The sequence below is a fragment of the Lagopus muta genome, chromosome 1 (genome assembly GCF_023343835.1).
Source record: "Lagopus muta isolate bLagMut1 chromosome 1, bLagMut1 primary, whole genome shotgun sequence".
Taxonomy (NCBI): Eukaryota; Metazoa; Chordata; class Aves; order Galliformes; family Phasianidae; genus Lagopus; species Lagopus muta.
In genome coordinates, this window is record NC_064433.1 from 90,876,533 (window position 1) to 90,892,084 (window position 15,552).

Genomic DNA, 15,552 nt, shown 5'->3' on the forward strand with positions numbered 1-15,552 from the left:
GGAGACTCCACCACCTCCCTGGGCAGCCTGTTCCAGTGCTCCGTCACCCTCACTGTAAAGAAGTTCTTGCGCATGTTTGTGCGGAACTTCCTATGCTGCAGTTTCTGGCCGTTTCCCCTTGTCCTGTCTCCACTCACCACTGAAAAGAGTCCGGCCTCGCCATTCTGCCCCCCACACCTTAGATATTTATAGACCTGGATCAGGTCCCCTCTCATTCTCCTTTTCTCAAGGCTGAACAGACCCAGTTCACTCAGCCTTTCCTCATAGGGGAGATGCTCCAGGCCCTTCACCATCTTCGTGGCCCTCCGCTGGACTCTTTCCAAGAGATCCCTGTCTTTTTTGTACTGGGGAGCCCAGAACTGGACGCAGTACTCCAGATGAGGTCTTACCAGGGCAGAGTAGAGGGGGAGGATCACCTCCTTTGACCTGCTGGCCACGCACTTTTTAATGCATCCCAGAATGTTATTGGCCCTCTTGGACACAAGGGCACACTGCTGGCTCATGGCCAACCTGTCGTCCACCAGGACACCCAGGTCCCTTTCCGCAGAGCTCCCCTCCAGCAGGTCATCCCCCAACCTGTACTGGTGCATGCAATTATTCCTCCCCAGATGCAAGACTCTACACTTGGTTTTGTTAAACCTCATCCGGTTTCTTTCTGCCCAGCTCTCCAGCCTATCCAGGTCTTGCTGAATGGCAACACAGCCTTCAGGCGTGTCAGCCAATCCTCCCAACTTCGTATCATCGGCAAACTTGCTGAGGGTGGCCATTATCCCCTCATCAAGGTCATTGATGAAGATGTTGAACAAGACCGGACCCAGCACAGACCCCTGAGGAACACCGCTGGTTACAGGCCTCCAACCGGACTCTGCACCACCAACAACGACCCTCTGTGCTCTGCCAGTCAGCCAGTTCTCAACCCACCTCACTGTCCACTCATCTATCCCACACTTCCTCAGCTTTGTTATAAGGACGTCATGGGGGACAGTATCAAATGCCTTGCTGAAATCAAGGTAGACTACATCCACTGCTCTCCCCCTGTCCACCCAGCCAGAGGCTGGTGGCTACCAGGTTGGTCAAGCACGACCTCCCCCTTGTGAACCCGTGCTGACTACTCCTGATAACCTCCTCTTCTTCCAGTTGTCTGGAGATGACATCCAGTACAAGCTGTTCCATCACCTTTCCAGGGACAGAAGTGAGGCTGACTGGCCTATAATTGCCTGGGTCTTCCTCCTTGCCTTTTTTGAAGACCGGGGTGACGTTGGCTATCTTCCAGTCTTCAGGCACCATCCCTGTCTTCCAAGACTTCTCAAAGATGACAGAAAGCGGTTCAGCAATCACCTCTGCCAGCTCCTTCAGCACCCGTGGATGAATCCCATCGGGTCCCATGGATTTCTGAACATTGATGTTGCCTAGGCGCTCCCGGACCACCTCTTCCCTGACAGAAGGGGGGTCTTCTATTCCAAGAAGTCTGTTGCAATCCAGACTGAAACCTTAGTAAGAAATGTTGCTGTTCAGGCCTCTGGCTGCAGGGAGTGCCTGAGCCTACTTCTGCCCCCGGAGAGTGGCAGGGACTTCACCTGTTCGAGGTGTGAGTAGGTGGACGAGCTTCTCAGCCTGGTGGTGGAGCTCAAGGGTGAGGTGCAGAGACTTAGGACCATCAGGGAGTGTGAGCAGGAGATTGACTGGTGGAGTGACTCACTGGCTTACCTGAGGGAAGGGCCCCAGGAAAAAAAACCCAGACAGTTGGTGGACCCCCTACCCTGTCACAGTCAGACAGATCTCACTGATGAGGAAGGTTGGAAAAGAGTCCCGACTCGGTGTCACAAGAGACACCCTGCCTGCCTAGCTCGCCTCCACAACTCCCTCTAAGTAACAGGTTCCAGATGCTGGAAGTTGAAGAGGAAGTGCCTGGAGAGGTGATGCAGGATCAGCCTAGGAGAAAGCCCAGGGCGAGGTGGTCACCCCCACGCCTTGAGACTGCCTTTGATAGTAAGGAAAGGAGGGTGGTTGTGGTGGGTGACTCCCTTCTCAGAGGAACAGAGGGCCCCATATGCAAACCTGACCCGGGCCGTCGGGAAGTGTGCTGCCTTCCTGGGGCTCGGGTCAGGGACATAACCAGGCAACTCCCAAAGCTGGTTAGGTCAACTATTTTCCTCAACTCGTAGTTCAGGTGGGTAGTGATGAAATCACTCAGACGAGCCTAAAACACGATAAATTCCTAATGGAAGGCAACAAGACTGAGATATCTTTAGTAGCAGCTTCATATGAAGAAAAAGAATTAAAATATGGATTGATAATCTCATATAAAACATCTGCTCTTAAATTTAATGAAAAGAAAAGGAAAATAAATTGGTTATTTACAGTATGCTCACCTTTCTAATGCAAGGATTGCTATAAACAACTTGTAGTTCTAGTACTTATACTGATGCAAAAAGGAGTCAGAATGGAAGACGAAATTCTTGAGAAATACCAGCTTGTTATAGCAAACAGAAGGTAGATCAGTCTATGTATCTTAAACCAGCCGCATCCAAGTACAGCAATCTAAGCAACTCCAGTTGAGACATGCTTCCTAAGCAGAGATTAATTCTGCAGTGTACAGAGCTAAAACCTGCTGAAAGTGACAATTTTCAGTAATTAGCAGGAAATCTTTGAGATTTGGAAGTGGAACAGTCATATTATGCAATGAAAATCTGCTCAGGCTCATTTGATTTATAGGCTGCTGAGATGTGCCATGTGCTGTCTGTGTTCTGCTCTGGAGAACAAGCAAGACCTTTAATAACAGAGGTTTGCACTGAGCAACACATCTGCATTTTACTTCCTCGTGTTGCTCAGCTTTGCAGCTCTAGCCAAAGCAGATAAGTTGTTTTTTGCATCCACGATTCTTCTAGCACCATTGACAAAATCTACACTAACAGCATCATTTTGGTATAATGTTAATCTGTAAGCTTATTCAGAATTTATTCACTCAGCCCATCACTACATTCTTTGTATATTCCTGACCCCCCATATTCCTTTCCTTACCTTGCAGTGAATCTCATTGTACGCATTTCACAATCTATAATTATCCTTCTGATTCTTAATACATACGCGATTCAGGTTCCATATGAATAAATAATTTAGATGCAAACTGCCTGGGATACATTCCAGATTCTCGATGTTTTGGTTGGAAATACAGTTTGCATGAAATATTGCTTCTTAAATCTTACAGGTCTTCACAGATAGATACAGCCTTGTCACTGTTTATAAATCAGTAGCGGGAGGAAAGACTGTTGAGGAGGCACTCAAATGAAAGAGAAATGCCGTGTGGAAAAAAACCATACTTTTTAAACACCATAATTAGTTGCTGTGAGTTTGCAGAGTATTCAGTTTTAGTATGTTCTCTTCTTAATATAAGCACAAAACACTAATGGTTAATCCTGTAAACACATTTTAAAATGGAAATATATTCTGACATTCCCAAATTGATTCATGACTACATCAGTTGGTAGATACTGTCATTTTTCTACTAAACTTTAACAAGGTAGTTTCTACCGAATAAAATTTGAAAGTAAATAAGTTAAGCTCATAATGAAGTAGGAATCTGAAACAAACTACCGTACAGTTGCTAGAATTCACATAATTGATTTCCTTTCTTCCTGAAACAACAGAAGCTTATTATTCTTCCTAGAATAACTTACCCGCTTTGGAAAAGAGTCTCCACTTTTCCTTTTTATACTTTCTTCTTTCAGTTGTAGGTGAGTACATTCTTCAACATCCAGGCATTGTTTTTTGCAGTTTTAGATAACGTTTGCAATTTACCTCCAATTTTCAGTGAATGTTTTTAGAAGCAAAGAAAAATATGACCTTTTTGCCTATTTAAATGCTGACTGCCCAATGTTCATCCTGCCAGAATCACTGTTGCCAAAACTAGCATAACAAAAATCAGATTACAGATGTTCTACTTAATGGCATCCATCCTTCTACACCAAGTGAGCACTGAGATTGAGTTGTCCTCTGAATGCACGATATCCACAAAGCGATCATAACAAGCACAGATTGTCTTTGGTCACTAACATTTTCCAGAAATGCAATCAGAACTGCCCATGCATATGCCAAAGTTCATCAGATAGAGACAGAAGCAGCCTACAGCTTGGCTTCTGACACAGTTTATCAGCTGTTTGCTGGGATAACTTCTTTGAGTCTCGTAAGGTTTTTAAGAGACTTTTTAATCTAGCATATAGATTTATAAATGTTGAACCTATAATACAATATAGTACACTTCCTTAACACCAGTGAACGTGTTAGCATCACTGGTTTAAAGGAGTCAGTGTTTGTGATGTAAAGAAAAATCAAACCTTGGTACTTAATTTCAGTAGTATTAGTGAAATAAGAATTGCTTAACCGTATGATCACTAAATAGTGAATGGAATTATAAATTGACATGATCATCATCACATTCTTTTTATAATCTGTTTCTGTAACAGAATGTATATCTATTTTTTTTTATCAATTGACTCTTTGGATATTCAGCCCCAAGTGCTTTTTCATAACTGAAAGCAGCGTGTCCTCAATTGCTTTCTAAAAGTGGAGAGTGTTTATCTCCTACTCCTTGTTCACACTTACAGCCTAGAAAAGCAGAAAAGTAGATGATCAGAATTTTAATTGCAGAATTGCAGAATGTTCAGCAAGTTCAATCAATATATCTATCCTTACATATTACGCATGAGAAGCTGTTTTACTCATTGCATTAAAACCCACTGCACTTTTAAAACATGAAGCTAAAAATTATAATCTTTATAATCTTTCTTTCCATGGAAATGCCATTAGAAAGAACTGGAAATCTAAAACTTCTTAACCATCCTATTTATAAGATCTCCTCAACATATCCCATGAGAGGAGATTCCTGTCTTGAATGATGAAGAATTCCATAGTTTTGGAACTCTCAGGTTTTACTGAGGATCTTTCCTTCCAAAATCATGGAAACAGAGTGGTCAAAAGAAAACTGAAATGAAAATCATAATACAGAATGATGCATACAAAATCATTCACAATGGTTCGGGCTTAAGTTGCAGGCTATGTTTTCTACATCTTGAAAGATCTAGTTCTGAAGTATTTTGCTCCCAGATAATTTGATGATACATGCATGGCCATGAAATCCAAATGCACAGCATGCTGTGCATAGAACAGCATTCTGACTTTATATATAAGGATTATATATATATATATATATATATATATATATATAAGGATTTCACTGCTCTTGTTTAGGATTGTACAAAAGCTCTTTTCAGTTTAAGCACTGACTAAAAAATACTTACTAAATAGACAATTTAAACTTAGATTGTTTTATCCTGTAAAAGAAGCACATTATTTCTAATTACTATTCCATTAACACTGCACAGATGATCCAAGACCACAGTTGTTATTGCTGTTAAAAGCCTTAATCATATTTATGTTACCATACCAGTCTTCTCAGCGACCAGGACATCAGTGTGCACTGACATTTGACACATCGCAAAACAAATGGCTTTAAGTATTTGCAGAACTCTTTTCAAGCAGTTCTCTCTCTTTGGTTTCTTGGTGGTTTTTTGTTTGTTTGTTTTTCACTCAAATTGCTGTTTTTCCAGAAGGGAAATTGAATTAGATGCTAATATTTCACTCAAATATTTTGTAACTTTCATTTCTCCCGCTATTAGAAATGTAAGCTTCTTCAAGCATTTGCTTTGCTCCCAGAGAAGTCCTAAGTAAAGCCAAACCTTGCTATAACTGGGATTTTCTAAAACAGTACGCATTCTGCATTCTGTCAGTATTCGTAAATCTGGATTTATTTCAAGCTGCCAATCAAGAAATAAGAGAAAGGTTAAACTTGTGAGGACTGGAGACCTGAACAGCATCTTTGCCCTGCAACGTGTTTGTCATCCTCACATTTTGCTCATTTCTAGAGAGATCCTATAAAATTGATTCTGGAGCAGAGATGTACAGAATTGATGTAGAAAATTGAGCCTTTTAAAATATTTTCCACCAAGAACTAGGTCAGAGTGGTTCTTTCAGAAATTATGCCAGAACGTGTGAATGACTTGTTATTCCCAGACCAGTAAAATTAAGAAAATTCAGAATTAAAATCAAACTGAGATATAAGCCCAGCGAATCTTGGAAATGCATTTTCCAGACACCTAAATTAGTCATTGTGCAGTCTTTCAGAAATTTTGTGATGAAAATAACCAAAGCAGCAACTTGTAGAAATTGAGTCCTTTACTATTATTATTATTAGCTCTTACTGGAGAAGAAAACAGAAATGTTTCCATGCAATCAAGCCCTTCTTCAGATTATCTTGTTGAGTTTTGTCATCTGAAAATTTCCTTGCTCTTTCTAAGGATATTGGTTGGAGACAAACCTCTGGGTGTGTATAACATTCCTACTGGGCCATCAAAACCTCAGCAGAGCTCATATCAGGGCAATGTCCCTGACCCCTCTGACATTTGGTCAGAGCCAACACTCTGTCTCCTTCAGCCCACTGAAAAAGGCAGGAAATGAAGAAGGGCTTCATAGGTTTCATAACATACATTCCAGATACATCAGTGTTGTTTACCTGAGTGGTTAAACCTTAAGTCTGTTTTTTGATGGAAATTTCCATTCTTATTTAAAATACCATGTATGACTTGTAAGTAAGGATTTAAAAAATCTTACACTGCCTCTTCATAGTTTAGAAGCAAGTTGCTGCTGAATACTAAAATTCTCAGGTTCTCATTCCCTTTGAACTTATGGCAGTATCCTAAAATAATCAAACACTATGAAAGCAATTCTAGGTTTTCCAATCTTCATTTTTTTTATAAATATCATAATTATGGTTACTTTGTATTTCCCTGCACTTTTTCTGAAATTATTACAGCTCTCACAAACCAGCCATAAGCCGCTAAATTATTTGAGTATACACATGTCACAGCTAGCCAGAATTTCTACTACTTTTTCTTCTGTTTTTTTTAATAAGTGTTTCAGATCCAAAACTTTTTAGAAGAGTTCTTTACGAATTTCTAGGAAGTTTTGCCATTATCTGTTTGAAAGTGAGGCCAGTTTGTCAGCAAAGGTGCAATCTTCTGCTTCCAGATTTTTTGTCTTCTTTAAATGCGTGTTATTTTCTGTTGCTCTTAGGGCACATTGGTTCCTCAGCCATTTTGCTTGCAGCATTTTGCCACAAGGGAATAATACATCCTGTTGCTCCAATGATATAGTAGCTCTCTTTAAGAGCAATTGGTCATTGTAGCCTTATTTAAACCTTTGGAAGTCTACTGCCTTTCTAAGAATAGTCACCTAACTAGGCAACATACAGTGCCAGTCCCATTCAGAATAATGGCAGCTGACTGAAAAAGGGCAGTTCTGCAGTTCTGGCTGGGGGCAGGGAGTAGCTTTTGTTTTAAAATACAATTCCCAGGTGCACTGTATCTTAGTGAATTTTCATTGTCACTAAGATACAGAAAAAACGTGAAATTTTGAGCAGCTCTTGGTCATTTTTAAGATGATCCAAGAGAATTAAATTATGTCATTTGTTAAATTTCTTAGAGAGATTTTCATAAATTATATTTTCATGTAAGCTAACCAACTGGCTCACCAATACTCAGAATAAGCTTCTAATTTTCATAAGTAATTCTTGTAAATGATATGATTTCAATTGCAGTTTTTCCCTTGGAAATGTATCAGGGAATACATATTTATGATTTCAGTATTCAAAGTTTGCCTGTAAATGAAGTTTTACATTTACATCCCGGCTGTACACCCAGGATTTTTAAGTTTTCTAGTACTGTCTGCTTTGAGTTAGTATTCCAAGTTCTGTATTTTACTTCAGCGAGGTTAAAAACTCAGGCTGCCTTAGAAGTTGCCCAGATGCAGGCTGTTAAAGATCTACAAAGTGTTCTTGGAAGTGCATTCGGGAATAACAGAATTAATTGTGAAGGCTCTGGTTTGATATAATTCACTTCTACTGGAATCTGAGGAAATAAAATTAGACCGTCCTCTGAAAATTTATTGCTGAATGAGTGCAAATTTCCCTCTGCACAGCAGCATACATTTTATACAGGGTTCGTTTGTACTAGCTTAGGTACCCGAGATCACAATTTAGCCTTGGAATGTTTTCACTGTATTACTTGTAAGGTAATGGAAATCTCTCCATAATTCTGTGGAACCAGCTTACCTCCAGAGCTCCCTTCCAACCTCAGCCATTCTGCAATTCTCTGATTCTGTGATTTCAGTATGAGTAAGCACCATTTCTGTTAACTGTAGTGGTTTCATAGCATTTTACCATAGTATAGTTTTGTGATCTTAAATTTCAGATTTGCCTGAGACATGTTAGTTATGTGGGTAAAAATTTGGGCATACCTCTTTGTACTATACCCCCTTTATTTCCATGTGTTAAAAAGCTCTATAATACTTAATTACTGCCATATTCTAATTCTCCAGATACATGCATTCAGAAATACTTATGCTAATTTTTAGAGATTCATACTTTCAGTATGGACTGAAAATAGGATTAAACAAATTCATCAGAAATAAATTTTAGCCCTGCTTCTTTTCTTTTCTTTTCTTTTCTTTTCTTTTCTTTTCTTTTCTTTTCTTTTCTTTTCTTTTCTTTTCTTTTCTTTTCTCTTCTTTTCTTTTCTTTTCTTTTCTTTTCTTTTCTTTTCTTTTCTTTTCTTTTCTTTTCTTTTCTTTTCTTTTCTCTCCTCTCCTCTCCTCTCCTCTCCTCTCCTCTCCTCTCCTCTCCTCTCCTCTCCTCTCCTCTCCTCTCCTCTCCTCTCCTCTCCTCTCCTCTCCTCTTCCCATTCAAAGTCAGCATTTTGAATGTGCTAGAAAATCTGACATCATAATTTCAAAATTTTATAAAACCTTCCATATGTCCTAAACTAAAAAGAAAAATTATAAGGTAACACGCAATTCCTGGTGGTCTACAAAGGGTAAATCAGTAAGATCACACAAGAGAACACACTGTATGTTTTCAGTACTTTCCATAATGGATGTGTTGCAGATAATTTTGAAAAGATGCTCAAACCTAGCTTCCACTATGAAACACTAGAAAGAATAAAAACTGGAATTTAGCTGAGAGTGGCAGGTGCTCATACTGTAAGCCAGCCTTGACCTAGACATTGAGTGATTACACTGGATAATTCCCCTGTTCAGAAACAGGAAAACTCTTTCTACTTTCCATTCTCTAGTATGCCATGACTAAATGTTACACTCCCATCTTAATGAAAGTGCAGTTATGAGTGAAAACATCCTGAAGTCATTCTGTTGCTTCCTGTCAAGCTGAACAAAAAAGCTCATTATAGCCCTTCAGCTCACTTCCTCAAGCATTCATCTGCAGAGTTCTTAACAATTTATCTTAGCTATATTTTACAATTCCTGTATGAAAAGCATCGAGACAATTTACTACATAGAAGTAAACATCATTTTTTACATTAAATGCACTAACTGTGCGTTTTTCCTTTTTTAAAATTGTGAACAAAATTTATAGGAAAAGAGTAACAAGCTAAAATCTCCTTTTTATGATACTGGTAAACAGAAATAATTGACAGTAATTGTGACCTCTCTGGAAAATATCCTTCCAGTTTTGTTATATTTTGTTGCCAAAACCTGCTTTGGTTGGACTCAATGATCTCTGGAGGTCCCTTCCACCCCCTACAATTCTGTGATTCTGTGAATTATAGAATCACCAAGGTTGGAAAAGAACTCCAAGATCATCCATTCCAATCATCCACATACTATCAATATTTCCCCACTAAACTATGTTCCTTAGTAGTACATCTAAATATTTATTGAACACCTGCAGGGACTTGACTCCACCACCTCCCTGGGCAGCTTGTGCCAGTGCCTGCCCACTCTTTCAGAGAATAAATTTTTCCACTAATACTAGTAGTCGATTATAAGTTACAGAGGGAGAGGTGAAATGGTGGCTGTCACATACAGACTAAATCACCTGTAGCCTTTGTGCAATCACAGTCTGCATACGTTCTGATAAGGACAGCTTAAAGCAGTGCCCGTCAACTACTCTGTGGCATCAGAAGGAGAGTAAGCTGTAATCCCTGGCTGACTTCTATAGAAATTCTGCTGATTACTCTTTGAAGAAGGTAACATGAACACAAGTCATATGACAATACAAATTTTCATAAAATCATAGAATTACTGAATATCTCAAGTTGGAAGGGACCTATAAAGATAATCGAGTCCAACTCCTGGGACCACACAGGACCACCCAAAATCCCAACTCTATGTCTGAGAGTGGTGTCCAAACACTTCATGATGTCTTCATGTACTTGGGGCCGTGCCCACAGCCCTGGGCTGCCCATTCAATGCCCACCGCCCTCTGGTAGCAGCACCCGTCCCTGACCCCCAGCTGCCCTCCCCTGACACAGCTCCATGCCGTTCCCTCGGGCGCTGTCGCTGTCACACAGAGAAGAGCTCAGCGCTGCCCCTCCGCTCCCTGTGAGGGGCTGCAGCTGCCATCAGGCCTCCCCTCAGCTCCTCTGCTCTGTGCTGAACCAACCAGGGGACTTCAGCTGCATCTCATACACCTTGCCTTCCAAACAAGGCCTTTCCGTTTACTTCAGTGAAGACATCTTACAAACACCAAGAACTTCTCACAGCTTTGAGAAAGATTTCTCCAGGTACAATAGTATACTTCCTGTGGACAAGGAAGGGAGAGAAAAGAGACTTATTTTGTTTGCATATGTATTTGATAAATAGCATTAATAACAAGAGTCAAGTACTTCAAAAATAGGGGGCTTATTGTTATTAACCAAATTCATGATCTGGTTTGATGACCACTTGGGGGTTCTATGTTGTTTCCTTTCCTTGATCAATATGTTACAGTATTTAACACAGTTCTTGCATCTTTGGGAGGTTTTCTGATGAGCTACTTCAGGCATATTGTTAGACACAATGCAGACTCTAGGAATGTTCTCCTTTTTAAGAGCAAACCTCTACAAACTGCACTAAGTTTATACAGATACCACTGCTAGAGGAAAATATAACAAAGGCTTCCATATAACAGAGGCTTCCAGAATGTTGGCCAAAGTGCTCTGGTACCGGGATAAAGAAGCAGCAGCTGAGGAGGAGGAAAGATGGAGTGTAAGCCATTGAGGAGTTCTGGTGCTGCGCTACTTCTGTAGAGCGTGTGTGAGCAAAACTGGTGGCTATGTTTGCACTCAAGTCAGCAGGTGTGAGTGAGAATGTGCTGTCATTATCAGAATAAAACTATGTTTAGTTTCTGTGAAAAATAATGTAGGGTTTTGCAGCAAAATTGTGTTGTTGCTAGCCCTAGGCAATGGGATGTGCCTTTGCTGCAGGGAGAAGCGGCTGTTCCTTCTGGCAGGCCATACTGTTGCTATGCAAGTTTTAATAAATGAGTGTGAATTAATGTTATGTGCTCTGGAGCTGAACTAAGCATGTGTATTTCCTTACCCAGCTATCTTTTCTTGCTCTTCTGTTCTATGTGGATAATATGCTGCTAAAACCATGCCAGTGTAGGATTCCGTACAGGTGACTTTCCTATCAAATTCTATCGTTTGTGGGTTGATATTCCCCCTGGAACAGCAGATGAAGGCAGACGGCAGGCTAATTGATTCAGCGCTCCCCCATTGCTTCTCAGCACAAGCACTTAGATGTAATAATTGTGAAAGAGAAGAATTGACGCTGAGCTATAAACTGGTGACACAGAACTCAGTAAATGGTGTGTACTCCACAAACTGCTAGCTAGTCAGAGTATTGACATATATTTTTACTCTTTCAATGCATTTTTCCAACTAATACCTGTAACTAATGTAGTTTCCCATGTTTCAGTGGCATAATGTTCACAGTGGATAACTATGGAGTGGGAGAAGGGGTTTGTTTCGTTTTTCCCCTTAATAAAATCATACCCTCAAGCTTCTACAGAACAGTGGTATTTCAGTGCACTCAGGAATTGTGGCTTAATATGCATAAATATTCCTTTTCGCCGTTTAGAAACAGTAAGACCATATACTAAAAGCTCTTTCCATTAGCATAATTCCACCCAATGCAAAAATGCTGTATATTTTCATGCTAAACAACAGAATAGTTATACGGACCTTGTCTCTGCATGATGTCTGCTGACAGAATTGTATTTCTCAAGAAAACTCATCAGCTAACGTAATGTTCTAGTATCTTGAAAGTGTCCAGTATGTTGCTTTAAAGGGATTTTATTTTTAATTAAGCATCAGAATTTCTATATCTATATGCCTATATCTATAGCTATTCCTATATTCCTATAAATAGCATATACCTCTAAAAAATGAATATTACTTTTGCCATTTGTGTAAAGCATCAGGATGCAGCACATTCTTAATTTCTTAATTTCTTAATTCATTCTTAATTTTTTGTTCAGCTAAACACAGTCCCAATTTAGAAAAAGAGGAAATACTATGATCTCATTGCCCAGTAAAATTTCCATATTCAGATACAAGGAAAAGCATTTCTTTTCATTGTTTTCCACACAGAAATTATGCATTTCTACATAGCTGATGTTTTCTGCTAATGTCATATTCTTCCTCCGTTGTATTGGCAGACAGCTTTCTCCCTTTCTGTCTTGAACACAATTCTTAGTTGCAGTCTTTCTTTTCAAAGTTTTCTAATTGTTTATGCAAAGAAATAAAAAATTGAGAAGTAATTCTATTTATCTATGCCCAAAGCTCTTACCAGGGTGCAGTCTTTCTGGTGGTGATTGATGGGAGCTATGAAAATTAACTTTCTTTTCTGGTTACCCACAACAATAAGCAAGTTCCAGATCTGTAGTCATGTAATAGTCTCAAACCCTTATCACATCGTGAGGGTGACATTACCAAACTAAGTATTGGTTCTTTGTACCAATCACACAATGTATGTTCATTCTGGTACATATGCTGTGTTTTGGTTTAGGATCATGCATGCTTTAGTATGAAACAACTTTCAATATGTCCTTTGGATTTTTATGGTGCCGGATACTGGTAATGGCTGATTGTTATCAACCTGATGCTTTTCAGAACATATTTGTCGACCTCTGGAAGCAGCAAGGTCTTGTTCTTGTAAATATATGTTCTGCTTAATAGGAGACATTTTTGAGTTGACAGCAGAGTATTTGTTTGGGATTCTGTTATCTAAAATGCCACTGGATGTTTCCTATAAGGTAACCAACTGCTGCTTTGCTTCTTGCTGTCGCTTTCAAAGAGTGCAGAACTGCAGGTCTTGTAATCTCTACCACTCAAACATGACTGTCTGAGATTTTCTGCAACATCTCAAATGACATAAAACATCTATGCTTAAGTAACTGAGCTTTTTAGTAAGTGAAAAAAAGCATTATTTGTACATATTCCTTTAATTATTTGACAGTTGAATACCTCAGCAATTTTAGCCCTCCTGCTCTTAGTATTCACAGATTTTGCTTGCTCCTTATTTCCAAACATGCACAGTAAATGAAATACACTCATTTTTGTCTTTGATAATTTCTATAACAAAGTAACTTACAGCAACACTGAAAGGAAACTGGAATTATTTGCTGTGTAGCTCAACTTAAATGAAGAAAAATGTCAGTGGTGAACCTCAACATGTATGCCTTTTCTGAAGGTCTATATATATGGCACATGATCCACCATGAGGGTATGGTTGGTATAATCCATGTTTCCAAAAAAAGGAGCAAAGTTTTATTTGGGAAATCTTCATATGTTCATTTAGCTGTGATGTTTATATGTGAGATTATGGAACAATTTTTGATTTTAAAATTGAATTTCTGTGCACTGCATTCTGGACTCTATACGTGATCACTTCTGAAAACATTTTAAAATTAAAGCCATGGAGTTTGGAAACACTTTGACAAGACTGCCAAATTTAGGGTTTTCTGGGGTAGCCTGAGGGAATGCTTTTGTTACATATCTTTGCCCATCAGATATGAAAATGCTGTGCTCGGAACTCTTAATTAATGGATTTTTTTTTTTTTCCCAAGACTATGGTAGGTCTAACAAATTTAAATGGCAAGTGCAAAATGCATTGAGAAGAAACAATAGATCTCTTGCTAGAAAGTAAAAAATCAAAGCTCACTTAGACTTTAAGCTCAGAAAATGCATATATACATCTTAAACCTAAATAATCCTCACTTGTATTTGTATTAGTTCAAAAAGCAAACACACAAACCTGTAGTTGCATGAATTTTCAGAGGGATGTTTTTTCTTTCTACAGAATCAGCTGTGAAATACCTGTAAGGTGATGAAAACAAACTTATCATTGCCTACATTATTGAATGGATGCTTGCTTGATGTACTTGCAAAAACAAACAAATTATTCTGATTGTCAGCTTAAATTTATTGCAAGTTTGGAGAATCTTGACTCTATTTTTATGCAAGATGCAGAGCTCTCCTTTCAGATACAGCTTCAATGCTGGCACTCAGTGAGCACTAACATGAGCCAGCTGTAACAATGTCTCTCAATCTCTGTGCCTATGCTGAAAGCTGAAAAAGTGGATCGAATGATAGAGCTCTTATTTATCAGTGCTATCTTAGATATATCACAAGTATTTAATTTAAAATGGATGGATGAGATAATCTGAGATGAATCTATGCATTTAGGCAATGAAAACATGGATTCTTTTGATTGGAAGGGTGAAACATGCAAAGCTTCTGATGGTAACAAAGTGGAAAGAGCCTGTATCTATATTCCTGACTTTTGCTGGCATCCCTGTATTGACAGGTGTTTGAAGATCTGATAGAAGCTCTGGCTTATCTGTGTTAGCTGTCCTACCACTAACTCTGGTTCCCCAACTGCCCTGGCCTGGCACGAGTGCTTTCAAGTGGCTTGTCTTGGAAGTACTGACATAAAACTCAGCTCTACTGGTACAGCTTCACCTCTACTAGTCTCTTTTTGATTTGCATACGAAACTGTAAACTGCCTTTACAGTAGAACCATTTGGAATGCTTTATGAATATCTAAGAGGTGTATTTTTCCTTTAAAACCTCATTTTTTTTCCATTCCTCCTAGAAAAGCTGGGATTCTTCATTTGCAAAGTATGCAGAAAACAACTTCCTTCTGGTTGCAGCTGTATATTGTATGGCTTGGATAAAAAGCAATCAAAAACATTTAACTGTATTTTGTAAGATCTGTTCCAGTGAAACCACTGTTAATTTTGCAGAGTTGTTTTTTCGTTTTTTTTTTCCTTAAACAGACAGCTTCTTTTATCAGCCAAAGAACAAGTCATTTGATTAATGATCATTTTTATCTCTTTGAAAGGATCCTTTCCGACCATTGGGGTGAAGTCTCTTTCGAGATTCCTGAGGGCGGGATTTTTAAATAGCATCCTGACCTCACATCCAGTCTCAGGGGGTGGATCTTTACCCCCCAGCATTTCCTCTGGTAGGTATTCCAGCCTTTTTCCCCACATTAATTTTTCTTTTCACCCTCTGAACCATCTCTCCACAGCTCTCAGGGAAACAAAATTTGATACTGTTTACACGAGGAGATCAGATGTCCCTTCTGATTAAAAAGTCAAACTGGAAAGAAATGGAAAAGAGAAGTTACTCTTCAAGGACTAGCTATTTTCCTTGAATC

The 15,552-nt window shown here is 39.2% G+C and overlaps 1 protein-coding gene across 8 annotated transcripts in view; it reads left to right on the plus strand.

Moving 5' to 3' along the window:
- The window catches only part of EPHA6 (EPH receptor A6), a 504,987-nt gene that overhangs the window by 391,859 nt on the left and 97,576 nt on the right, over window positions 1-15,552 (plus strand). For 6 of the 8 annotated variants that reach the window (XM_048934207.1, XM_048934201.1, XM_048934202.1 and 3 more), the window contains one exon: window positions 15,235-15,357. The exons of the other annotated variants lie outside the window; for them this stretch is intronic. In XM_048934207.1, the coding sequence (XP_048790164.1) occupies window positions 15,235-15,357 (123 nt within the window). The remainder of the gene's footprint in view (window positions 1-15,234; window positions 15,358-15,552) is intronic. 8 annotated transcript variants of the gene reach the window in all.